We start from the raw sequence: 27866 nt of genomic DNA on the forward strand, positions 1-27866 counted from the left end.
TAAACACTCAATACCATGGCATCATTTTTCATTATAGGTCTGTGTGTTGAATAGGTATTAAAATAGTCATTTTGAAGAAGAAAAAAAAAAAACCAGATTCAAAGGTCTGTTTGTTTCAAGTTGTCAAAGGAGGAGATTGAAAAGAAAAATCAGACATTCCTGGGCCATTATGTAGAAGGCAGGGCAGAATTATTAAAAGGGTATTGGGAATAGATTATTCCATGAGAAGACAGTAATTTGTGTCCCTGTTGTTCTAATTGAAATTCTATCAGTTAAGTTACAACAATGCTGCTGCTGTTGTTTCAGTTTCTTTTGAGTTGATAGGTTTGCGCTCGCACCCAGCTCAGGAAGAAACTGAACCTCGGCTTACGTTGCACGTTTCAGAAAGCCAAGCTCATGAATGTCGGCCATGTCATTGTGTTGCAAAAATTCAATTATTTTCCCTGAGAGGCAAAGAGTAATATCTAAAACATAAACATTTTCTCTTAGCCAATAGGACTGCATGAATTGAATTATCTGAATGCAGAGGGGAATTAGCATTTCATGCTTGGCCCCCATTTAGACCTTGATGCCTCAAAGTAACTTAGAGCACATGGTGTCCAACAGAAAAAAGAATTGTTCAGCACAATTCCACGGTAGGCATATAGTTCACAAAAAGATTGCCGAAACTTATTTTCATTTCTTCATCTGAAACAAGAGTGTTTTGGCATCATAATGCCTTTTCATTAAAGAGAATTACCTAATAACTTCATAGGTAGGTAGGTAGGTGTGTGTGTGTGTGTGTGTGTGTGTGTGTGTGTGTGTGTGTGTGTATGTTGGGGGAAAGATTTAAACAAAATTATGGATGCCTAACTGAAAGAAAAAGGGCCTCATATTTCCCTTTGTGAATTTTTTTTTAACATAGGCAAGGGACATATATCATTAGTAATTTAGGATTTAGTAATAAAAAGATCAGTGAAACACTATGCAAAAAGAATGTTCTAGGTAGTGGGAGCTATAACTGATGAATGGGACTGGGTGATATTATCCAGGTGCTGAAAGTTTCACCAAGCCTGATGCTGGTGTGAAATTCAACTTCCTGGCTTCAGGTCAGTGGACTATTATGCCCTGTGGTCTTCGCTGTGCCCAAGTAGAAATGTACTTGGATTCTGTTGGAGCAAGAAGGTAGAAGTCATGGGGGACATAAGTATACGGATAAAACACAAGAGCCAACACCCACTAAAGAGATGTGGGGATCTATGTGTTGACAGCTCATTGCCTAGTCTAGATCAATAAGTACTTGGAGAAAGAATGGGTGATATGGTTGACATGTGCTATTGGGACACCTAACCTGTTTGTAATTTCATATGTAGGCTATCATATTTTCTTCAATAGGCCATCAGGTATTTCTACAAACATACTGTGTATATATGTTTGGGTAATACGTGTAGAATGAGGTATTTGCATTTTGATAGTAAATATGCATAGGCTACTACTTCTTATTAGTCGATATTCACATTTACACATCAATTTGCAAATTCCTCATCTTATGCTTATTACCCCTTTGACACATACACCCACATACATACATCACACACTTACATACATTTTCTAGTAACCAGACAAGCCTGCATATTAATACAGATCTGCAGGGAATCCCACTTGGGGCACATCTTTGAAATCTCTCACTTTAAAAAGAGAGCACTGTCCTTTTGGGTGGAAAATGCACCAGATCTCGGGGAATTCTGGTTGTTTGTAACATACAATGCAGAAGTGAAATAATTCCCACCGATATTGTTAACACAAATTCACTTAAGATGTGTGAATGATTTTCACATTCGGAGAAATCCAAGATGCTTAAGGTAGGGTCACCTGGAGATCTGTTTTAATAAGCAGCACTCTTAGATTGACTACAATATCTATCAATAGATACACACGAGGCGTGCGTGTGCACACAGCCATTCCATGAGTGTGTGCACAAGGACCCACATATGTGTATGCCTGATGTATATATACAGACAGTATGTTTAATAAAACCTTTGCAATTTCACTTTAACATGCAACCATTAAATAAGTAAGCAGGTTAAGGATCCTTTAATCTAGAACACTTGGTCTGCCAATTAACCCGTGTGGTCAGGCTTTCATTTGCTATCATTTAGCTGTGATTCCATTATCTGTAGAGCAAGCCACTTTAGTGAGACACAGCCTTGTTTCCCTATTCATTTGCATAGCTGATTTACTAGCTAAATGGCAAAAATGTACTAGACGTGATTTCTCTAAGATGTTGTCTTTAAAGAAAATATTGTGTAAAATCCTTCAGCACTTCCTCCCTCCCCCCAACAGAGGTCAAGGAGAAGTTTGTGCTTAGAAATGATTTTTTTTGTCACTTCTGCTGTCTTGAAATGTACTGCAATATTCCTATCCCCCAATCTTGCAGTAGCTGGAGCACTTATGAAGGGAACTAAAAATACAGTATACTTAGGAAACATTTCATACAACAGAATTGAAGCTCATAACATAAAAAAATTGTCATGCAAAATGTTATGCAACAACAATGTTATTTTGTGCTGACATTGAGATTTGAAAATGTTGCATATGTCAGACATAGCTAGACAAAAAATAAAATGTGGACAATTGGGAGATCAATGCTCTCTTTGGAGTGTCTCAAAACCTACAGCGTTAAAGTAGAGAGCCTGAGCCTCGGCTTGGTATTTCAAACCAAAACAAAATTTCAAGAAGAAAAGTGAAAAGAAAGCCAACTAAACTAGAAAGCTGCCGAGTGAAGGAACCGTAGAAGTTTACAGTACTTGGTGTATGCCTAGGCATGCCTTTGAGCCTCTGAAAGAGCATGCTGGTCGTTTGGGTGGGTGGAGGAGGAGACCCAGGAGGTGTCAGGGAAGCTGCTCAGGTGGGTGAAGAGAGACAGTAAAAAAAAAAAAAAAAAAAAAGTAGAGAAAAAGTGACTTTAACAAAGGGCGACAAGTAAGATGACAAATTCTGAGAGATGACAAATTTTGAAAACAACCAAACAAGCAAAAAACGGTAAAAACACAAATGGAGGGCTGCGGCTTTCTTGGTGTTACTTGAACATTACAGAGGTATGAAATTCTTTGACGTGGACTCTTACCAGGACTCCAGCACCACCCCTCCCGAGATGTTCAGAGAGGCTGAACGGGAATGCTTTATCTGGATGGGTATACATGAATGTGGGTGGCAGCATCACTGACCAAAAGGAGGTCCAACTTTGGTACCATGAAGAACACCTGTATGTCAACAGCTGCTTCTTCCTTTCAGGTGACTGGGAGCAGGACATGATGGATTAACAGTTGAAGATCTGGCTTCTCGTCTCCATAGGCTACTTACTGTCTATGTAACTTTGCACCTGCTACTTAGCCCTCCGTACGCTGTAGTTTCCTGCCTATACACGGAGACAATTAATATCTTTTCTGTGTACTTTGCAGGGTTGCTAACAAGAAGGAATGCAGCAAGGTGGGGGGAGCTCTCTGTAAGGCACAGGTGCCCATCAGCGTTTACTCCGACCTCCGCATCTTGTGAAGGCTGGAATTCACTGCTTTGCAAAAGCAGATGAAGGGCCGCTATTAGTTCAAGTGAGCTAGGCAATATTCTTGCTCCCTTTGTGGAATTTCAACATGTCAAAATCTGTCATTTGGGGGGGGGGATGTGTGGTATCTGATTGTTTCCAGCTCATTTAATTATTTTCAATTTGGAATTCTCGTGGCTTTTATATTGTGGGTTGAATCATATATAAAAACTTGCCAGCTTATCAAATATGTTACTTGCTATTCCAAATGTTAGAATAGCGTAATCAGCACTTGACCCATCTGTCATGTGGTTTAAATATCGGCACTGCAAACATCCTGTAACAATAGCCTCTCCTTCCACGCAGTCACAGAACACCATCAGCTTCCACGGTTCTCTCTCCATAATGAGGGTCTCATTAACCTTGGACCTGCTCCTTCCTAATAGTTCTGGTGTTTGAAGCAATCTGCACAGAGAGAGGGACAGACTCCATTGCCAAATCTGCTTCTTGATTTGCCTGAATTTTCAATTGGGAAAATGAATTTGACTGCAGGCATATAGGAAGTGGGATTCTAGTAATATTAATAGAGAAAATAATAATATGGATAAATATGATATTTGGGCAAAATCATCTATTAGAAACAAGGCTTGATGGATCATTTTCTTGCTGGACTATCACAATGTTTTGTATGTGGGACTAAAAAAGCTTTTATCAGTTTTTTTCTTATTTAAATTATTTGGGAAAGATCGCATGTGAACAGAATTTGGAAAAATCAATTTTAAACGATAGCTATTTAAAAAAAGGCAGCCACCGATTCTTTCATTGTTGAATGAAAAAGAACTTCATATTTTATATTTTATTGACAGCACTGCGTAAAGTTAGCACATCTCTGTCGCATATCCTCACGGCTCCTGTAATGGATGCTTATGACCTGAGCATATAATTCTCATGGAAATTCTGTACCCACTCTCACCCAGGTAACTGGATGTGTGCATTGGAATATGTGAGCCAGGGGTTAATAAACAACGAGGCACCCTGGGCTTATCTGTAACCTGTGAGGCGGCAGATACACAATTCAGCTCAATGGGTCTTGATGAGAAATTCATAAATGGATTCCCTCCTGCCAAATGTCTGTCCAGAATTCTGACAGTGAGGTTTGCCACCATAGAAAAACAAGCTCCCTATTTTTTTTCCCTCACAGAGCAAAACAAAAACATCATACCTTGGTTTCCAACTTCATTTACCCAATTACCATTGCTCATGTTTACACAATTAAATCTGCTTGGCTTCCAGAGAGAGAGTTAAATGTGACTGCAGAAAAACAAAAAGAGAATTCCTTTGCATGCTCAGCTAAGCCAAGGAAGAGAAGCATCCAGAAGCCAGAGACACTCCAATTAGCCCTCAAATAACCTGACCATCTCTGGTTCCAGTGAGACAACTGCCATTCCCGAGATAGCACACGAGTGGTGGGGAGAATCGATGGAGAGCGCGTTTGTTACCGAGTTCCAGCCATTGACTGCTGCTGAAGATGCCAGCATTTGTACTGTGCTGTTACTAAAAACAACCAGCCCATAGCACTTTGCTACAGTTTGGGGGTGGGGTGGATAAAAGCCCAAGGAGGTACAGAAAGCTAAACAGAGGCACATTGTGCTTTCTGGGGCACCCTGTCTCCCTAGAATGACGGCTACATGGACCACAGACTGCAGGGTTGAAACTCAACACCATTTCTTTAGTGACACTGCCATGGTATATACCGGGTCCCCTTGAATGTCAGAAGATTTCATCTCTAGAATAGTATCGAGTGTATGTTAACCAAGATCGAGGGATGAATCCTGCATCATTGCTGCTATGCTTCTCCTTGCAGCCATCTTTCTCTCCTCTCCATCAGGACCTAGGTGGCATATGACATCTATTCTGTCTCCAAAATGTCTCTTGGTTTTGTCTCCCACCATACCACACCGCATGCAATGCTCTTGCTAAGGAAAAGGATGGTGATGAGGTCTTGTTATTGGTATGTACCTCAAGTGTCGCTGCAGCCTCCGAGTGGTTTCGGTCCCTTCCTCCTCTGTGGCTCTTTCTCTCCTGAGCAGCATCATAGTGGTCTCCATAAAGTGCACACCTGAACTCTCACACTCCTGCTCAAAAACCTTTGCCAGACTCCCTCCTAACAAGAGTGATGTCTTCATAGGCTATAACAAGAGGGTGCCGTTGTATTATACATCCACGTCCTTCTCCCCCTCGGCCTGGCGAATCCTGTATTTCTATGGCCTTGAGCATCTCCTGGCACTGGGCAAATCCTTGAAGGTTGGTGGAAGTGAATCCTCAGTGGATTCTGCTCAGGTGAGACTTCCATTGAGAAGAGAGCGCTGTCTTCAGTGTGCATGGAAACTGTGCAGAGTTTTTACCTCTTACCTGCAGCCCAGGGTCACTCAACAAATCTACTAAGCTGAAATACGGAGTAATGATAATCCTAACTGAAACTTCCAAGTCACAGAATAATTTCAGGTGTCTTAATACGATAATTAAAAGGATTTAAGATAACTAAACTTTTTATAATAACTTTTTATTTATTACTTACTCATTTGAAGTGCTAGGGATCGAACCAGGACCTTGCACATGCTAGGCAGGTGCTCTGCTGCTGAGCTACGACCCCAGGCCCCACATATTTTTTATTTACATTTAAACAAGTTGTACCTACAGAGGAAAAGTAATGATTTTGCGAGATCTTATCTGGAAACAGTTTGCTGCATTTGTATTTCGAGTCAGGCTTTGTCCTCAGAGCTAAGCCGCTGCACCTAAGAAAAGTGACCTCTAAATTCTGGATGGACACTGTCATGACCATCAGCGTCCTTGGAGGTGCTGTAGCCTTCCTCAGGCTGCTGCCTAGTTGCCTCTCCTCTCCTCTGTGGGGTTCTGGTGCGAAGCTCAAATGAGGTATCTTACCTGTGAGCCCAGTCTGGCCAACTAGTGTGCCCTTTTATAATAATAGAGATATGCGTCAGGCACTGTGCTAAAAGCTTTATTTGGAATATATGTTTTAATCTTCCCAATGACCCTGTGGGAGGAGGAGCCAGTATTAGTATCTTATGAAAAACAAAAGCAAGGTTACAGAAGGTCAAAATGCCCGGTGCAACTGAGACAGTGCTTTATATTTTATACAGTCAGCCCCTGAGTGCTGAGGCTGGTGCTGGGGTCCGCACCTGTGCTCCTAACAGGTAGGTGCTGGATGCCAGCAGCTGTCCTGTGGGATGCAGGCCAGGTAATGCACTGGGGCTGGGCCAGTCTTTCTTGGAGGAAAGGGATGGTGGCCTGATGGTGTGCTGATGGCGCCCATAATACAGAGGACAGCAGATTGGGGAACCGGTACTCAGTTTATATTGACTCTGGGTTCTTTTCTTTAGGCCTTGGTTTCCTGATCTGTCGAATGGAGACTTGAAGTTATCCATTAATTCTGTATTTTATTTGATGCTATTTGAGAAGACCCTTTTATGGAAAGCATAAGCACCGCATAGTGCAGAAACTTAAAGCGTGGGCCTTAGCCCTGGAAAGGCTCATGGCTCAACTCTGACTCTGTGGCTGATCAGCTGTGAACCTTGAACAATTCCTGAATGACTTTCCACCCAGGGATTTTCATGCACAAAAGCATAACTTCCTGTTTCACTGAGTGAACAAAGTACATTTTAACTTTTCTGGAATCCGGATGTGTTCCAGTTGACTTTTAGGTCACCATGACCAAAATGCCTGGGAAGCACAACCTGTCACATCCCCAGCAACCCACCTCCTCCAGCTGTAGCTCCCTTCTCGCCCTGGGGACTGTGGATCAGACCCAGAAGCTTTCTACCTATAAGCTACATACCTAGCTCTTTTTTATTTGTTTATTTATTTGCTTTGCAACAGGGTCTTGCTAAGTTGCTGAGTCTCATTACACTGCCGAGGCTGTTCTTAAACCTGTGATCCTCCTGTCTCAGCCTTCGAAGTACTGGGATGATACGTGCGTGCCACCACACTCAGCTTCTGAAGGAGCTTTTAAATCCAAATCATGACAGGATGCACCTTACATTTGGTGGCATACTGCAATTTTGTCAGCAGCACTATTTTATTCTTTGTAGTACATTCATGATGCATATTATTACTGATGGCCTTTTAGAATCAACGAAATATGGTAATGAAACACTTAAAGGATTCTTGTGAGAATTAAATGAATTTTATGTATAACTCATTAGCACATACTAAGTAAACAAGAGTTGTTCTCATCCGTAGCATCTCATCTTTTTCTTTTTCTTTTTTTTTCTGGTTTCCTATTTGTTGGTTCATGGCATCTTTTCAATGCATCCTCTCTCCCTCCATAATCATTCTTGGTCAATTTCTTTGAGATATGTTTATCCTTATGCCTTCCCTACTTTTGGTAAAATATAAATGAGGAGCTAGTTCATGGATTTGGAATCCCTGATTTACATATCTCAAAAAACAAAGGGGTAAAAAGAGAAACTTTTAGCTCCTGTGATCGAGACCCGAAGCATGCACGGTCTTTGTCTCAACATGGCCTGGATGTTGCAGGGATGGAATTCTCCCTCGCTTTTCCCTTGGAAGGCACCAGGGCTGGTGCTTTGCGCTGTGTGCTGGTGGATATTGTGAGGTAGGTTGTCCCTTTCTCTTTCCATAGGCCTTGGGCCTATGGGAAACTGGATGAGAGGTAGGGAAAGACACAGAACCTCCACACTACAGAATCTTCTTGGAAGACCTTTGCATGGATTTGACCAGCTTTGGAAGGTTTCTATCAACTGGAGTGGAAAAAAGTCCTCTATTCTTTGATCATCTCAGCTACCTGCAGGAAGACTTTGAAATGTAAAGGTTTTAACAATGACCTGGTCTCGAAGGTCTATTCTGCTACTTGTAGTCTTCCTAGATCCCTTTGACCTTGCCCACTAAATGAATGACCAATGTCTGCATCACCTGATACAGGGTAGAAAGGAAAGAGTACAATGTGCACATTTAATCATCCCCAAAGTCAAATTCAACTGGAAAGACACTTATCTTCCTGAATCTCAGCTTCCTCATCTTTACAAGGAGCAATATTGAAACCTCCTTTATGAAACTAGGTAAATATGAAACAGATCCTCCTTATATAGTCCTTTGCACAGTGCCTGGGCCAAGTAGGATATCTATCTATCTATCTATCTATCTATCTATCTATCTATCTATCCATCCACCCACCCAGCCATCCAGCCACCTACCTACCTACTTACCTACCCACCTATTTTCATCTCTATCATCTATCCCTCTCTCTCTTTAATCATTATCTGTCCAATTTTGCAAACCCTTGGCATAGTTGAAAGGAAAAAATGTTGTTTTATTTCAAACTCCAGTGAAGTCGTGATGATGCTCAGAAAATCATGCAAGTGTTTAGCCAAGAACTGAGGCAAAACAGCAATGGTAGTATAGACTTTCTCAGAGCGTGCTGAGCTCAGAACATGTGATGGCTCAAATGGAAATGTATTTAAAATAATAGAATTCATTTGCAGACGTCGCGGCTTTTCTTGCACAGACTAACAGTCTTTTGCATCTTTTTTTTTGAGATATTCTAATTAAATGGAACATTTAATTTCTAGCATCATCATCAGATAGAAAGCATGTGTCCACCTAAAAGCCACCTGCAGAGTCCTGTGGACACTCAAGCACAGCGTGACTATAAGACCCAAGAACTATCTGGGTCATGGTCCTCGGTACTCTACCCAAACCCCATTTGCACACATAACTGGAGGGGCCTTGTACCTTCATTGATTTTGTATGCATATCTATTCACATATTTGGGCTCTATTCCCTTAGGAAATTGAAAGGGTAAGAAAATCAAAATATGTAAAGGCCAGCAAAGGCATCATGGCTGGGGTTGCATCTGAGACCTGACAGGCCTTCAATGAGCCTTGAATGCACCCAGTTTTCGAACCCATCTCTGCCCCAACCTTGAATTTTGAATCCAGTTTTGTTGTATTCTGTTCTTCAGTTTGTTTTTACCCTGACCACGGGTGTGAGTTTTCTGTAGTGTAAATCTCAAGTTGCCTTTTGCTTAAGAGGCCTCTGGGGCTGTCGCCTTCAGAGGTGAGACTTATAGAATCTTTCCTCTGAAAAATCCATGTGTATGCCAGAACTGATTGATTCCAGGTTCAGAACCTTTGAACCTTTGGATGCAGTAAGAACTCCGTGTGTGTGTGTGTGTGTGTGTGTGTGTGTGTGTGTGTGTATGCGCGCGTGCACACGCGTGCACGCATGCACGCGTGTGTGTGTTTTACTGGGATTGAACCCAGGGACATTCTACCTCCAAGCCATACTCCCAGCCCTTATTTGTTTTTATTTTTGAAACAGAGTCTTGCTGAATTGCTGAGAGTCTAAGTTGTTGAGGCTGATCTTAGACCTGTGTTCCTCCTATCTCAGCCTTCCAGGTACTAGGATTACAGGGAGTGTGCCACTACTCCTGGCTAATTTTTGTATTATTATTAGTAGTAGTAGTAGTAATTCTAGTCATAGTATATATGCTGCCAAAGTGAGCACCAGAACTCCATCTTATCATAGCACACAAAGGCCTTTGAAATCTTGCCCCTGCCTACCTGGCCACCATCAGGTAGTGTCCCTGCTGCCTTGTTTTGCCTCACTTTGTAGCCACACTGAATTACAGGGTAATTGAGAGAGTGCCCTCTGCCTCAGATTCTGGTTCTACCACTTATGCCTCCAGGAGTGTGTGTTTAGCTCTCTGTGTCTCGACCTGCGCATCTGTAAAGTGGGGATGACAACAGTCTGTCTGTCTCTCTCATAGGGCCTTTGAGAATTAAATGAGTTACTGCATATAAAACATGTAGAATCATACACGGCATATGATACACATTATCTTGTTAGCTATATGGTTTTACATTTTTGCATACTTTGTTCTAGCATGACTGCCTTCCAAACTCTAAGCCCAGCTCCCATGACCTGATTTTGAGTCATCTCACTCAAGATGCAACTCAAGCCTGACCACCTCATGAAGATTTCCATGACTGTCTGATTTTGCCCTGGCCCTCTACACATAACATGACCAACATTGCAGTGTACTGACTTTGCAATTCGACATGTGCACACACGTATCGTGAGGCTAACAGCTCTTTCCTTCTTGTTTACGTAGTCCACCTTATACTGCACTACATAGATTATATAGGCACAAGGCAGGCTCCCACTTAGCACTTGACTAGTGAGGGAATGAATGGACAAGTGAATTAATGAATGAATGAATCTTTCCTACCAGGCAGAGAAAGTCTCATGTGTCATGAAGAGGTTTGCAAGTCTTTCAATATAATCACTGACCTCACACTTGGCACAACTCAGAACTGCTTTCTGAATTATTCTAAAATATGCTCCACTGTTTACTTTGATTCAATAATAGTAACTATTTTTATTATTATTGTTGTTGTTGTTGTTATTATTATTATTATATTTTAGGTCTAAATAACAATCACCAGTGCTATTTATTAATGTTTCAAGTCAAATGTCTCCTCAAATGAGGCTCAGAAGGTTTGGGACCAAACAAGAAGAAAATTTCCAAAGCCAGAGAGCTTCCTAGGCACCATCACCCTTGATCCTTCCAGCAACAGCCCCTGCTCGGCCACCCTCTCTGTGCTTCTGACTTCATCACGTGGCACATACAAGAACAACACAAACACAACTCCTCTCTATCTTGGCCAATAGACATTCGGAAAACACAAACTTCTCCATAGGGTAGAAAACAGAAAGAAAGTAAGAAAAACAAAAACGGAAGGCAAAAAGGAAGATTCAGTTTGCTCAGTAACATTTTTGTTTGTTGGTTGATTTTTAAATGCACATGAGGCCCAATCACTGTATCCTGAAACCAGAGATGGAATGAAGCTCTGTGGCAAACCAGAATTCTGCTCCTCCAAAGCTTATACCTTTATGGAACCCTGCTCTGTAAGGGTCAACATCGAATGGGCATGAGATGTATTTAGACAGCACAAATTAACTCCTTAAGTATTACTGCAACTCCACATCGCTCTCTGGGAGTACATACCTTAAGGAGCTAGTAAACAAAAAAAGAACGAAAATGAAAACTGAATATAACTCAACAGTCCTGATAATTGATAAGGCATATACAATAGTTCACCTGCGTCCTTTTGATTCTCTATTTGAAAGAGAGAGAGCACAACAAGGAGAGAAGAGAGAGAGAAACAAGAGCACATATGCAGGATTAATGAGCAAGTGGACCACAGTGCCCCCCACTTATGTGTGATACATGATATTGGAAAGAAAAGGTTGCCCTTGGGTTCCCACCGCCCCGAAGTGTGGGGGCCAGCAAAAAAAGGCTCCTTCACAGAGGTGGAAAATGCTGCACAAATAGAAAATTAGTCAAATTAAGTTTAATGTGAAATCAAGCTATGAAACATACATGAACTCTCGAAATGACAATTAAGTCATATGTTGTAGCCAGGGCTTAGAGGACAGGTCAAAATCTCCAGAGAGAAGAAGGAAAAAGCTTCCCAGCTTCAGAGAAAATAGACAGGAGGCATATAATTTTTATGGAGAATGGACCACATTGCGTGATCTCATACCCGTAATAGTGTGACATCTCAAACATGGAAAAGAAGCCATGACTTTGCCCCCAATGTCCTTTATATGACCCCAAGGCATCGCTCCCAGCCTAGCTGCCACCTTTCGATTGTGTACCAGTGACAAGCACTTTACAAATTAGGGTTACACACAAGCAAAGTAAAAATGCATTCAGGTCACAGACAGAGAATAACTGAAAAACTTACAGACAGATCTGAGTTCATCACAAACAAATGGCTTAATTGTCTAACCTGTTTTGGCTGATAAAAAGTGACTGGACTTCTCACACTGGGTTTCACAGACAGAACCAACAGACAAGCCAATGCTAAAAAACTTGAAGCAAGGAGAGTGAGTTGGTTTGGATCTGGATTTTCTTGAAATAATGAAAACAGAAAGAGTGAAGACAGCATGGTGAGGAGGTGGTAGGTACTCACGAATGGTTAAATCCATCACTTGGGAGGCCAAGCAGAAGACAGGATGCTCATACATTTCTCTCTTTTTCCCTATAAAAGAGGATTTGGGCATGCAAGAGGCTTAGGTCAGAGGTAAAGAGGTTAAAGGTCATAGGTCAGAGGAAAATGTTACATTAGCTCAAAGGAAAATAGCCACAGAGTATTTTGGGATAAACACAGGATAAAAGAAAAAGGAGTTTCAAAATTTGAGATCTACTGGATTAACCATTCAGCATGCCGTGAGTCACGAAAGAGATTGTGACCATGATTTTACACGTCTCTTTAGAGTTATTGGCAAAAATACAATGACCAAAAAACATCATGAATAAAGGGAAACAGGATCTCATTGATTTAAGGCTCCGAGATACTAAGGATTTCAGACTTTAGTATCTAAGGCTCTTGAGGTGTTTCTTCATAAACATAGTCTCCAGTGATATTACTACAACTTCTTTCCAAAATTCTCAGATAACTAAGCTGTTAATGCTCACAGAGGGCTCAAGTGCAAAAATGGATGGATTATTTTCTAAGAGTAGGATCAGAGCCTTGCACAAGAAAGCTATCGGGTAGTAATATCTTTACAGCGGCAATGTCCCAGCTGAGGGTGGACTATGCTCATGAAAGAAAACCTGATACATGCAGCCAGAGGATGTTGGGTTGTCTGAACTGACAATCCCAGCATGCTTTGAAATTGGTGCCTCAGCCACTTTTGCAGAGGCCACGTTCAAAAAGTGGCTGAGCCAATCACGGACAAGGAAGGAGAGAAGCAGAAGAGAGCAGGTAGTGTGGGATGAGGTACTTCTCTGAAAAGAGAGTTGGAAAAAAAGGATTGGTTTCTTCAAAGAATCCCCAGACCTAAAAGTCACAGTGCAAAAGATAATTAACACAACCAAGAAGAATTGAGGCACAAAAGGGAATTACAGACCAGCTGATCTACTTTGGAAATGAATGCATTTTTACTTACAGATCTTAAAGTTTGGTTTTTTAAATTTATTTATCTGAAAGAAGAGAGCAGATCTTACCAAAAGACTAGTTATAGCTAGACCAAGACCTAAGAGGCAGCAACCATGGCAACCGAACGTTCCTTATCCCATCCCGTCTCTGGCCTTGACTAGAATTATTCGGTACCTGGTTTACTTGACCAAATAAACCAATCATTGTGTCCCTGGGACAGTAAATGCTGGAACAATTAGTTGCTATTATAGCCTTTTAACAATCTTCTGGATCCTATTTTTTTTAAAGAGTTGATAAACATCCTTTTAGTGCCCAATTCTTAAGTGTTTCTCCCTGGATACACAACAATGAATTCATTACCACTGGTACACAATTTGCATCATCAGACAGACAAAATTGAGAGAGGGAGGATATGTAATGTACAGAACCCTGCAAATTTGACATGATCTTGACCTAATTCTCTAAGGAAGCAAGGACGTTGTCAGCATAAGTGATAGGGTCTGGGGTGGGTGATAGGCTTGTTTTCTTCCCCAGGCATGTGCTGAGGCAGATGAATGCCCATTGGCTAGATTAAGTCGGTGTCGTGCGTGTTTCACGTGTGAGAGGACATCAGATTCCAGAATGCGGACACATCAAGTTTTGCACACAGAACTTCCACATTTATACACTTACACCACTGGTCAAGTTGGGTGTAGTTTTCAAATCACCCTATAGCAGCCAACAGGGTAACAATGAAAAGTGATTAATAACCTTTGTGAATGAATAGGTCCCAAAGAATTGTACCTTCTAAGTAGAGCTTACTCAAAGTGCCTTTTGGGAGATTACATCGTCATTAGTGGCTGCTACCCTGAAACCTGAGAGGGCAGTGGTAACAGGTACCCTGGGTCAGAAGTAACAAGAATGAAAGAGATCTAAGGCCCATTTGGAGCCATTGGAGAAGGCTAGACACTACTGGCCATCAAATTTGAACCTTTCCCAAAGGACAAGATATATTCAAGGGGCAGGAGAGGGTTAAGCTGAACCTGGATGTTGCATTATTGAGTTCTTATTTTACTTCCAAAGATTACCAGCAGGAGACAATAGATTGCTTCTTTCCCCTCTCTTTAAAGAAGGTAGCAATCGCACCAAAAATTCTTTGATTGGAGAATATGAGCTGCAGAACAGATATTGAGGGCCAGCACAAGTTCTTGGAAGGACCTTAGTTATTTCATAGCATCCTCCATTCAATCTTCCTCCCCTACGAAGACTGTCTTGTGAGCCCCTGTCTTGTCCTTTAATTCATTTATTCGGCCATAGCAAGGCAAGAAAACTTCAAGATTTCAAGTGTTTTCAGGTTTTTGCCTAACATAGATGGACCACTGTTTTCTGGTACCCATCAAAAAAGAAAAACACTTCCCCGGGGAGGCATTATAAACTTTAAACTCAAAACTGGGAACAGAAGGGAGCCTTACCTTCGATTTTGGCGTATTCAGATAGGCGTGAATAGTTGACTAGAGCAGCCTGCTCAAGACATTTACGGATGACTGTTTTTACCTCCTCTTGTGGCACTGGGGTAACAATATCTTTCATCAAAACCTTTGGACAGAAGAAAAGGGGGTTATTAAGAGGATCCAAACCACTGTTACTCCTTATGGCTCTCAAAGACTTCAAGGTTAAAATTAGTTGTAAAAGCTGGGCATTGGTGATGCATGCCTGTAATCAAAGTACTTGGGAGACTGAGACAGGAGAATGGCAGGTTCTTGAGACCAGCCTCAGCAACTTAGGGAGCCCCTCAGTGACTTAAGGGACACCTTGTTTCAAATATAAAAAATAAAAAGGACTGAAGATACAGCTTGGAGACAGAATGCCTCTTGGTTCAATCACCAGCACCAAATAAAATAAAATAAAAAGTATCACACCGATTGAGAGCTGTGGCTGAAGAGAAACTCCAGAATGGGGATCTTGTGGGGATAGCAAAGCCCGTTCACAAATCAGAAGTGGGCCAGGAACATTTCCTCTATATTCCGTAATGATTTTGGGAGACTGGAGGTAGAATGTTCTAGACTTTTGGCAGTTCCCGCACCTTTATTCTGACATTGGATGAGTGATAAAACCTTTGAAAATTAGAAACTAGGTCATCCGACCATGATACTTCATTATGATCACATGCACGCCTTCTTCTATGTCTTTCGCTTTATTCTTACCCGTTCCAAGAGCGAGAGTGTAGCTTTTAAAGCACCTTCAGGTCGACCAAATGGAAAGCAATACCTAAAAAAGACACAAAATTCTTCAGGTTGCCCGAATCTATTACATTTTAGCAGGAAATATGCTGTAATTCGATTCCTATAGCAACTCTCTCTGAGGAACGGAAAATGCTTTTTATTTTGTCACATTGTGTTATGTTAATCTGAATTCACACCATATATGTGTGTATATAATGTATATATGTGTATGTGTGAATAATGACTAAAGAGGGACTCTGCAAATGTCTACAGCAGAAAGGAATATTTAAAATGATGACATAAGGCTGTGTTTGGATTTCTATTGTGAAGGAGAACCACTAGTTGGCTCAAATGTGACCTTAAGTATTATCAGAGAGGCTGGCATAAAAAATAAATTAGCTGAACCAGGCTGAAACTTAAACATGCTCCTTCAAATTCCCAAAGCACTAATGCATGAAATGGAGAGGTCAACTTGGAGTAATTCCTGATTCTTCTGTCTTTCCTTGTTTGTTTTTCATTACTAGTGGACCTTTTGCTATTGGCCATGCATTTTGCAGATAGTGTGTTATGGATAAAGGCTCCATCGACATCTTGCTCCATCAAGAGGAGCATGTTGATGGATAGAAAGAACTCTGTGAGGTCCAGTGACCATCTTAGATTGTCACAGGCTCTTCAAAGCATATTTACACAAATATTTACACAAAACTCTTCATACAGAAAGCTGCATGGGCTATATAAACTCAGACTCTCCTACATGCCCTTGGGCAGATCCCTTAACCTCTACCAAGATCATTTTACTCCTTGACTAAAAGCAGACTATAATAACTACCTTACAAAGTTGTTCCAATTTAGAAGTATGAGTTAACAGTTTTCCATCCTCCGGTCCTGTGACTTGCACATGAGAAGTTTTTAATAAACAGGAACTATTATACATACCATTACTATTTTTAAGTTACTGTTTCAGGATCTCTGGTCTAGAAGCAGCAACCAGAGCACTGAAAAGGGTCAGCATCCTCAAAGGGGAGTGCGCTGGGACCCTGGCGGGAGGGCCAAGTAGAGGGTCTGCTGGCTGTCTGCAGTGTGGAAGAGCCAGCCTCGGAAGGCTGAACCAAGTTCTTTTTTTCCCCTGTAGAACCAGCTAGCCCCGTAACTGTGGAATGGGGAAGGTGCAGACTCTCCCTTGGGGGCTGCTGTCTTTTCTGCCATGCATTCTGATCTTACTCATAAGAGTTTTATTTTACTCAGAAACCTTAAAGAAACTTCACATTTAATTTTTTTTTTTTATAATAGAGAGATGACCAGAGTTAGCTCATCCAAGGAGGGGTTTGTTCTCTCAGTGGGAATAAAATGAACCTAAGAATTTGTGGCTGGCTAGCTGTTGTGGAACCGTGTTTGATTGGCTTGCTTTCTCCATTCGTTATTTTGAAGGATTCTGTCTACCTCTGACAGATTGGACAGTTTTGGAAAATCAAAGCCTTTATTTGTGCCTCCCCAGCTGCACCCTCTTTATCTGTCCCCGAAGCCCCAATTCTTACCTAAAATGTGTAATCTGATTTTCCAACAGAACTCGGAGTCTCTCTTTGATTTCTTCAAAACGTTCTTTTTCTTCAACAGTCACTGTTCCGATCCCGTCGGGCCTGAAAGAAGACATGTTATAAAGTGACGGCTACCTCATACGCTGACACCATCAAATGAAATCTCTAACAGGAGGAAACTGTCCGTCTTAGAAGCGCCCACCACAATGATCGATATGGCAGCAGGAGAAGCCCTGCTACTCAGGGCGGGCTCCTAAGGAGGTGGCTGTTTAAGGATCATCACTTTGGAAATATTTGCAGGATGGTAACTCATTTCTTGTGAAATGTCCAGAAGGTGATTTGCAGGTTAAGCCCAGCTCCCAGACTTGTTCTGTTTGACTCACAGCTCCTTAAAAAAATTGAACTAGTTTCCAACATCTTTAAAAGTAGGAAAGTTTTAAAATACAATTCAGATTTCTGGTGTCGCTCGAAAACTCAGAACAGCTGGCATTCACTGGCAAGCATCAACTAACAGCTTCTTCCTCAGCCAGGATGGAAACTTACCTGGTCCACATCCCTAATCTGCATTACCTGCCCCTCTTTGTAGGCACTTGTGTTTGGGACTCCTGAATCATACACTTAGATTCCAATGAAAACCAGGCAGCTTGTAAGTATCTGTCTTGCCTAATGTTCAATGTACTTGAATAACTCAATTTCAGTTTGTAATAATAAATGCTCACATTCAATTAAGCACTGTGTATTATTAGCTGGAGAACAAACCATAGGTCTTCCAGTCTTAGGGGACAATTGTTCACTGTAATAATAAGAAAGACCCTGGATACATAACTGATTTCAGTTGAATCACAGTCATCTCGTGTGCTACGTTACCACTGGGTGCACACACATTTCTCCTATTTGTTATGGGCCATTCAAGTTGAAAATATCAAGAAAGGTTGCCTATTTATAGCCCAAATTTATCTGTGCCAAATTAGAAGCAGGATAATCTGACCCATTCAAAGCCTCCAGCTTTCCGGATCTCATAATGACTAGTTTTGACTACTGGCTGAGCCAGTTTGCAGATTGGTGTGTCACCACGAAACTTCCATTGGAACAGTCCTCAGTTTGCAAATGTAATCGTCTTGAGACCAAACAAATGGTCTTATTTATAGGCCTTCTCAAGGATCCAGCATAAGTTGGGAAAATCCTTTATACTACACCAGTTTGACTGCACAAAAGACTTGGCAAAGGACAGCAACGTACCTCCTGTTAGGGGTTAATTGGTCAGCTTCCCTTCTTTCTAAACAATAAAAGTGTCCTATTTGAAAAATGGGAAATTTCCCCTCCCCCACTTCATAAAAACACTCCCGGACATAAAATCCTGTTCTTCCTATTTCTTCACACTCCCCCCAACTCATAGGAAAAAAACTAAGAAAAGTGGTAAATATCAAGCAAGCTGTGGAATAAAGGTGTGTGCCCTTGTCTTCAAATTCCCTGGAAAAATCTCAGATGCTAAATTACAAAGTTGATTTTAAAAAATTTTTGCTCTACATGAAATATACACGAATCTGTGATTAAATCCTAGGCTGACTTTTGGTTGCTCCCCCTTCTCAAATACATATGACACTATCTTTGATAACACCTCATGATTCAAAGTTAGAACTTTCTTTAGTTCTGGCTTTTGAATTTTGTTTACACAAAATTCAGCTGACCACTGCATTGAACATATATGTGGTTGTCATGTATATGCACACACTTGACTGGGGAGAAAGGGGCCGTTCAAACCATTTCATGGTTTAACAGGGAACTGACAGAGAAAAATGGTCTTAAATATAATGTACAGTTCAGGGACAGGCTTATATAGATTATAGTCAAAAGCATGGGAACCATGAACAACCCAGAAGTGTCTGAGGCCGTCACTAGGAGATAAACTCTGTGCTCTCTGTGAATCAAATAACTCATTCACTACTCAAATGCCTTCTAAGGCAGGCACTGTTTCATGTGCTTTGGAGACAATTAAAACTGAATGAACATTTACGGGTACCTACTTCTCACTACAAAGGTATCACTGCAACTGTAAACTCTGATTGTGTTTCTGCCTTTTGCTCTGATGATTCACGTTTGGAATCAGTAAAGGTATTGGCAGCTGTTGTTTCCCTGATCACCTCTTTGCGGATTACTTCTTGAATGCTGTTAGTGTCACCTTTGGAAAAAAGAAAACAACTGAAAATGTACTGCCGCGGTGCCCTTAATTTGCTTCCTGATCACCTATGTCGGTGTGAATGGTTTTATTTTAACATAAATAAAACAAACCAACCTCACTAAGCCTGTAAGGCACGTAGCGTAGAGTTCGCCAGCAAAAACAGGTGATAAAACAAATCACAATTTTTGACATCAAATGCAAATTTGTTTGTAATTGCCAGCACTGCTCTGAAATGAGACTGGTAACGGGATGCTGTTTCTCAAATTGAGGAAGAGAAACCCAGGAAGGTAGTTTGTCGAAGACCACAGGTTGTAACCACAGTCGTTAAAAAGCAAAAGTATCCTTTGTTTGTTTGTTTGTTTGTTTGTTTGTTTTCATGTAATTATTTTTAAAAATTTGGTCAAACGTCAATTTCTTTTCCATCAAATTCTATAGTCTGCCAGTGTTAATTGTATAGGTTTGAATAGGTCTTGATAGAGCTAGTAACTGAAAAACTGGTTAAATATTTGGGGGGGGGGGCGCTATTTTTCAAAGAAGCAATAAATGCTTTCCTAGAGAAATGCTTCTCTAACCTAAGCGAGCCTCAGCATCCCCTCGAGAGCTGGTGACAACCCAGATGGCTGGCCCAAGTCAGAGTTTCTGGAGCAATAGGTCCTGAGAATGTGTGTTTCTAGCACGTTCTCTGGTGCTAATAGTTCCAGGATCACACACTGAGAACCACAGTTCTCGAGACAAAAAAAATTCAGTGGAGGCTCTTCCAAAGGCCAGAAGTGTGCATATGATTCAGAGTTCCCAACTTCTGCAAGACTGGAGGGAATCTGGAACCGAATCTTCTGCAAGAGGTCCCTGGTCCACTTACAGAGCTGCGCCACTAAGCAGTACTGGTTGCGAAATAAACAGGAGTGGTAGGATTGTGCTGGTGTCTCTCAGGAACCATGCTTTTTGTATCTTTTCTTTCTTCTTTTCCTGGAAACATTTGGGGTGATTCTATAATTGTCAAAAAACTGGCTCTGTATCTTGTTCCTTTCCCAATATTTTTAACACTCATGAAGTCACAAAGAATGAGAGAAGAAGAGGGATGAGGTCGGATTTTAAACTTCTAGCTAGCAAGCTCCAGGCTGAGGTGTGCAGACATATATACATCTAGGGGCCCGAGGGTCTCCTCTCCCACTTGACTCCATGCCCTCTGCCCTGCTTGGGGTTAGGCTTCTTAGCTTCCATTGCCACTTGTATAGGCTCTAAATTTAAAGGAATGACCCCAGCCTGCACTGGCTCTAAATTTGGGTAATGACCCTAGCTTCACCCTTCGGTGAAGGGCCTGTTGTCCTGCTGTTAATGCTGAAGGGCTTCCTAGGGACCACTCCTCCCTTTAAAAAATTTTTTTAATTGGTGCATTATTGTCATACATCTTAATGGGGTACAAGATGGTAGAGGCACACACGCACACATCACTCATTTAGCCCTTCCCCAATTCCCATCCGCTTCTCCCTTTTATAACCGCTACGCATGCAATCTGAATCATGACATTCATCTTTTCTTCTGAATCCTTACGGTGGGAATGTAATGCGAGCCCAGAAGAAACAGGTGCAGTCTGCTCATCTCAGTAGCCCTTAACCTGACTGTCCTCATAGGTGGGCAGCTCTTGGTCCTGGCACCATGAAAGGTGCCCTTTAAATCTTTGATTCAGTATGCCTTTTGTGGATCCTAGCCTGTAGCATTTTAAAAGCTCCCTGGATTGCTCAAACATAGAACCAGTGCTTCCATCCTGCTTCCTAGTCTTCTGTAACTGCCCTGATTCTCGTTTGCCCCTCCCTTTCTTTGAGGTTTTCTTCAGCATCATTCCAGTGAACTCCTGTTTGCTCAGATGATCTGGACTTAGGTTCTGTTATTTAAGAAGTTCATGAAACACACATTCCCTCCTTCACCACACTTCTTATTTTAGTAGAACCATGTATGCTTTTAGGAACACATACACACACGGAAATGCAGCCCCTGGTCTCTCCCAACTGCACACTGGCTAACAACTCACTTCTTGTGTATCATGATCCTGCAAACTCAAGACAATATGCAGGTCAGTGCAGTCATTTTTGGAGCTGTGCCGAAGACCGGAAGCTGTCCCACCTGCAGGCCATCGCCGGAGCCAGAAGTGGGTCTCTCGGGCCACGGCAGACTATATCGCATCTGACACGGTGGCATCTCTGGAATCCACCTTTCAAGTTTTCGGCAAACCGTTTTCTCACTGTCCTTCACAAAGTTGACATTTTCGGCAGCACGATAGGAAAGATGTCATGTCGGCTGCTCTTCAAGTTCTCGTCACGGTGGTTAGCACCCATTCTGTCATCTTTACTCTCCTCACAGTCTCCCATCTTGAACCATGTCACAAATAATAATACATCTAGTCATGTCCCCCCCCTCTTTTGTCCAGTTGAAACTATCATGACCAGCTACTCATCCTTTGAGTTGCTAGTTATAAAACGGTTCTCCCTTCCCCCCCAAGAGCTTTTGAGTTAGGGCTTATTAATTAATGTCTCTTGTCGGATTTGTGCAATACAGCTAAGCACTGGAATTTTCATGCAAAACGTTTTATTCTGATATTTGCAATTAAGCATGAACAATCGAGTCAGAGAATCCCAGCTGCAAATGTGCTCTGTTGAATGATTTGACCTCTTTGGGGTCATTAAATGGTGGTGACACACCCAGGTGAACAAGTGGATCCCCAGCACTGAATTATCCAGCTAGCATGATTTTCTGAGTCATATTAAAAATCTGGGCCACAGAACCTTCTTTTGAAAGGAAGAATGTCTTTTCAAGGAGGCTGGGAGGCAAAACGAATTCCAAGTTTATGATGATTGACGTCTTCTGATATTGCTGCAACTCGGTGATGAAGTGTAAGATCCAGGTGTAAAAAGAAACGTAAGAATTTAACAGAAGAGGAGTGCCTGGTTCACCACTCTGCCTACAACCAGCTTTAAGCCTCCAATCACTACCAACAAGGGGTAAAACTCCAGCTGAAGAGGGAATATACTTTCATCTCCAAATGCAAATGTCCACATATGCTGGTGCAGGCACTGTAAACATGATACATTCCCTCTCTCCAAATGGATGCGTGCCTGCAGACCGCATTATGGATCCCTGAAAATGTCCTTAAACAAGCATGATAACTGAATCCTGCTTGCTACTACATTGTTCCAGCTCAGAAACATGAGAGCGTAAAGGGCCAGAGTTGGAGCAGAGGAGCGCAGAATTTCCTTGTAACACTTCCTAAGCAGGACATTCACACAGAACACTCTTAACCTCTGACTTATTTTTCAAATTGACTTCTCCCAGCAACTCTTGAGCCTGAGTTTTTACAGTGATACCTTTGCATTTAATTCTACTGTGGAATATTTTTCTTTTCTCTTTCAAGTGGGTTAATAACTACAAATTCAAGAAAGATGACACGAAGCCTGATCCTCTCAAAAAGAGACATTCCTCCTTGTTCATCTGGATGGTGTGTATAATCCTAGGTTAATTATAAATTATAATCAGGTCTCACATCCAGTAGTCACCGCTTCATTATGAAAGCCAGCCTCACCCTACCCTCTCCTTGCCTTCAAGCCCAGGCCCTTTTCTAATTACGCCCCGACGCCCTGGGGCTCAGACGTGCTGCTAAAACAAATATATCAAAGTGTTTGTATCACAAAGAGTAAGACAGGAAGCAACAAGGAGCCGTTTCTACACCATTACAAGTGTGCACTGCAGCTCCTTGGGGTTGGCTATTAGTCAATTTTAAAAAGAGGCTTGGAGAGAGCAAAAAATAAACTCGTGAGGTCTTTTTTGACTTGTTCACAGTTTATCTAAATATGTAGTTATAACTCAACAGTGGGAGAAGCTTCATTCACCCTATCACAAGGACAGGAGGTTGAGAAGTTGCTCTCTAATGAACAGTCAAAGAACGTGGATGCTAACAACGTAAGTACAGTAATCAAAGTGGCTCAGGCGGCCGGGTGCAACGGCACATGCCCCCCCTCGGTACTTGACAAGCTAAAACAGGAGTATGCCAGGTGACATTCTCAGCAACTTAGAGAGACCTTCTTTCTTTCTTTTTTTGGGGGGGGAGGGTGGTACTGGGGATGGAACCCAGAGGCTTTCTACCTCCTGGCTATACTCACAGACCTTTTTTTATATTTTATTTGGAAACAGGGTCTCACTAGGTTGCTGAGAGCCTCACTCAGTAGCTTAGGCTGGCTTCGAATCCGTGCGATCCTCCTGTCTCAGCCTCCCAAGTGCAGGGATTACAAGCGTGCGCCATCACATCTGGCTTTAGAGAAACCTTATTTCAAAATAAAAAATAAAAAGGGCTGGGAGTATAGCTCAGAGGTAGAATGGCCCTGGGTTCAATCCCCTGTACAAAAAAAAAAAAAAAAAAAAAAAAAAAAGGCTCAGGCTTGGTCTAAGTACTGAATGAAGAGCCCAGCAGATGATTAGAGAAATGGATAAAATTTAGGCAAGCATGCATTGTTCCTCTAGACAAGGGCCAGTTTCCAAAACTGGTACTACAGAGATTTTCCCTTTGAGGAACAAGGTATGAATTTCTTTGTTTTATCCAGAGGCAACTAGTCTTTACTTTCTACCCTAAAGACCCTATGTCCCTTTGTTAGATTTCTTGGTGGTCAGAGTAGTAGTATATGTGGCTTTTGATCTCATATCCATGCTGGAAGTGGTGCAACATCTGAAAAGATTTTCATATTCTTTCTTTCTCTCTCTCTCTCTCCCCCCCTTCTTTCTTATTGATATTAGGGATTAAATCCAGGGGCGTTCTACCTCTGAGCTACACCCCCAGACTGATTTATTTTTAATTTTGACAAAGGGACTAAGTTGCCAAGGCTGACTTTGAATTTGCGATTCTCCTGTCTTAGCCTCCCAAGTACTGGGATTACAAGCATGCACTACTATACCTGGCTGAAAAGATGTGTCTCCATATTGATTCCAATGACCACAAGATGAAGACACATTGTCGGAACTTTATTTTTAAATTTTTTATTTTATCTTTTGTCATATTATAGATTGAACCCTGGGGTGTTTTACCTCTGAGTTACATCCCCAGCCCTTTTTATTTTGAACAGAATTTTGCTAAGATGCCGAGACTAGCCTTGACCTTGCAATCCTCCTGTCTTAGACTTCCAAGTGCTGGAATTACAAGCATGTGCCACTTTGCCTGGCTAAACGATTGAAATTTTAGATGAAAAAAAAATGTACATTACTGGTTTCCTATGGGCCAGATAGACTGCACCCACAAGATAGATAACTCGGCACATTTCACAAGATTTCACCTCTGAGTTAGAAAGCCTGCTGTTCTCAAGGGAAAAGTTTCCTTCAGAAAGAGAGTCCCATGGTTTAGAAGGAGCTGTGCTCTAAAGAGAATTTCTCCTTGGCTATCTTAGAAGCCTACTTTTATTTGAAATTTGTTTGGTGCCCTTTCCTCTCTCTCTTACAAGGATTTCCTACTAGGTAATACTGGTTCTTTAGAATCCAGAGAGCAAGACTAACCCCCCAGCAAGAATGCCTGTGTGGAGCTGGGAGGGCAACCATGACATGCTCATGTTCACAAGTGCAAGCACGCCTGTGTCATGTGTAACAGGAGGTCAGGAAGGAGGGCTCGCTGTCACACCCATGGATGCCTGCCTGCGAAGTAACACGCTGCTTTTAGAGGCTGCTGGTAAAACAGAGCTGTCTTCGCTATATGCAGTTTTTATTTTTATTTTTTCCTTTTGGGGAAGGAAAGTTAACAAACACCCAACATAATGGTTAAAGTGTGTGCGCACGGTGTGTGTGTGTGTGTGTGTGTGTGTGTGTGTGTGTGTGTGACACAGAAAGAGAGAATAGAAGGATAGAGACGGAGAGTAGAGTGAAGATCAAAAGAGATATACGTTGCTCATTCAGACACACAAAAAGAACTAAAAGCCACCATGTGGCGTAGTTAGGACTGAAGGGCAAACACTGGAGGTGGGATCACAGTCAGTAGGGGAGGAAGACAGACCTCGCTCAGCAGTGGGAGCAAAGACAGGAGAATGGGAGAGCGCTGCTAGAGAGACAGTTAGGAGAGTGCCTGGCGCGGGCTGAGGGCGCGCTGCAGAGAGGAGGAGTCCAGCAACACTTGTGAGTTTCTGTTTTAGGCTGGTAGGTGGATGGGAACCACTTGCTGACTTACAGACTCTGCTGGCCGCAGTAATGGGGGTGAAGGACAACGTGGGCAGTGCCTTGGCTTCCAACATGGCTCCCCCCAAAATTTTTGGAACACTGCTAGAGAGTTTTTTTTTTTTTTTTTAAGAATCATGCCCTCTTACATCTGCTGGCAGATTCAGTAATCTATGCAGCTTCCTTTGGATTGGGGCGGCTGGCATTATGGATTTGTTAATTGCTGATACAATGTACTTTCTATGCAGGCCATATGTGAAGAGCAGCGCTGGCATTCAGGAAATGTTAAATAATAATGTAAATGAGAAAATTTCCCATCCCGATAATAGAGGGATCCAAGGCACGTTGACGCCGCTCGCGGTCCTCGGCGCCGCTCGACTGCCTTGTCGCGGTGGGACAGTGACCAACGCGATGCTAATCTAAATGTCATCTAGAAAAATACTAAAAATATTGTGGTGGAAATTAAGTACTGCAACCCTAGGAGCTGAATTAGAAACGAGAAGACGGAGCAATTTGCATCTGCGGGCTTGATGATCGCCAAGTGTAACCAGCTGAGCACGCTTGCATCTCCCTCTTCCGCCCCTCTCTCTTTTGAGAAGACAGTTTATTAAAGAATTGGCCCAAACTCATGTTCCCTCGCTTGCAGAGTCTTAAACTTTGTTACCTATTAGAATCATTTGAGATTTTAAATTCATGATGCTTGAGCCACCAGAGCCCTGGCAGGTGTGGCCTGAGTGTCCGGCATTTAGACGCCCTGCCCCACACCAGCTGATTCTAATGTACACCCTGGTCTGGTAAGCAAGGCCTCAAATAAATGCAATCTGAAGACCAGGTGCCTTAGAATCATGCGATAGTCTCTAAAGGGCAGATTCCTGGCTCCATCTATGATTGAACTGAGTTTTTTTGAGGACAGGACCTAGTACTTTGTGTGTGTGCGCGCGCGCACACACACACACACACACACACACACACACACATATTTTGGTGTTACTGAGGATGGACCCCTTCTTCCTCTGGGCTACACTCCCAGACCTTTTTTTTTTTTTAACTTGGAAACAGGGTCTCTTAAACTAGCAAGGCTGGCTTCGAACCTGTGCGATCCTCCTGTCTCCACCTCCCAAGCGTGGGGATTACAAGCGTGCGCCACCACGCCCGGCATACTTTGCATTTTAACAAACTCTCCACATGTGATTTCTGTTCAGGCTTGAATGTGACAGGAACTACAAAATGGGACACCAGTGGTGGTACCTGTTTCACCTTTAGGCAGAGAGCAAGTCTGTATAAAACAAACAAAAACTAAGGAAAAAGGGAAAATTTTAGCCCATCATCTGTGAGTCTGATTTTAAACAGGATTTCTTAGTCAGACGCGATGGTGTATGCTTGTAATCCCAGCATTTGGGAGGCTGAGACAGGGGGATCACAGTTTGAGGACAGCCTGGGCTACTTAGTGAGGCCCTTCGCAACTCAGTGAGACTCTGTTTCAAAATAAAAAATAACAAATAAGGCTGGAAGTATAGCTCAGAGGTAGAAGGCCCCTGGATTCCATTCCCAGTACCACAAAAAAAAAAAAAGAAAGAAAAGAAAGAAAACAAAAAACAAAAAACATAAAAACGGTTTCTTTTGTGTGTGGGTCTGGGGATGGAACTCAGGGGCATTCGTCCTCCAAGCTACACCCCCTGAATTATTTTTTATTCTTTATTTTGAAACAGGGTCTCACTGAGTTGCAAAGGGCCTCACTAAGTAGCCGAGGCTGTCCTCCAACCGTGCTCCTCCTGTCTCAGCCTCCTGAATGCTGAGATTACAAGCGTGCGCCACCACGCCCGGCTAAAACAGGGTTTCTTGACTTTGGCACTCCTGTTATTTCAGACTTTGTTCTCAGGGGCCCTCTGTGCACTGTAGGATATCTAGCATATCCCTGTGGCCTCCACCTGCTGGACAACAGTAACAGATTTGTGGCAGCCCAAAACGTCTCCATACACAGTTAAAAGTCCTCTGGGGGAAACTTCAGCACTGAGTTGGGAAGCACTGAACAATGAGTCCAGGTTGCCCGGTGCTTGGAATTAGGAACAGCAAACATCTTGCTGATTGGCCAGAGGTGTCCACTTTTGGCTAGAATATTTTTGAATCAAATAGGCATACTTTTTCCACATAGATGTAGCGTAGGCTTATAGACTTCCATAGAGGTAGAAGAAATAGTCCTTGGCACCTGAGCAGTCACCAATAATTTCTAACTATGGGAGGGCACCTGACTCTTCCTTTGGGGCT

The 27866-nt window shown here is 42.2% G+C and overlaps 1 protein-coding gene across 16 annotated transcripts in view; it reads right to left on the reverse strand.

The window, feature by feature from the left end:
- CADPS (calcium dependent secretion activator) overlaps nt 1-27866 on the reverse strand; it is a gene marked incomplete at both ends in the record, with an annotated part of 501631 nt that overhangs the window by 110372 nt on the left and 363393 nt on the right. For 4 of the 16 annotated variants that reach the window (XM_080714886.1, XM_080714894.1, XM_080714891.1 and 1 more), the window contains 5 exons: nt 11664-11681; nt 12541-12609; nt 14961-15084; nt 15693-15756; nt 17246-17347. In XM_080714886.1, coding sequence (XP_080571012.1) covers nt 11664-11681; nt 12541-12609; nt 14961-15084; nt 15693-15756; nt 17246-17347 — 377 coding nt within the window. Of the gene's footprint in view, nt 1-2786; nt 2880-11663; nt 11682-12540; nt 12610-14960; nt 15085-15692; nt 15757-17245; nt 17348-27866 lie in introns of all 16 variants that reach the window. The other 12 variants (XM_080714889.1, XM_080714888.1, XM_080714885.1 and 9 more) reach the window with 4 other exon arrangements.

This window comes from Muscardinus avellanarius (genome assembly GCF_963383645.1).
Source record: "Muscardinus avellanarius genome assembly, chromosome: 18".
Classification (NCBI taxonomy): Eukaryota; Metazoa; Chordata; class Mammalia; order Rodentia; family Gliridae; genus Muscardinus; species Muscardinus avellanarius.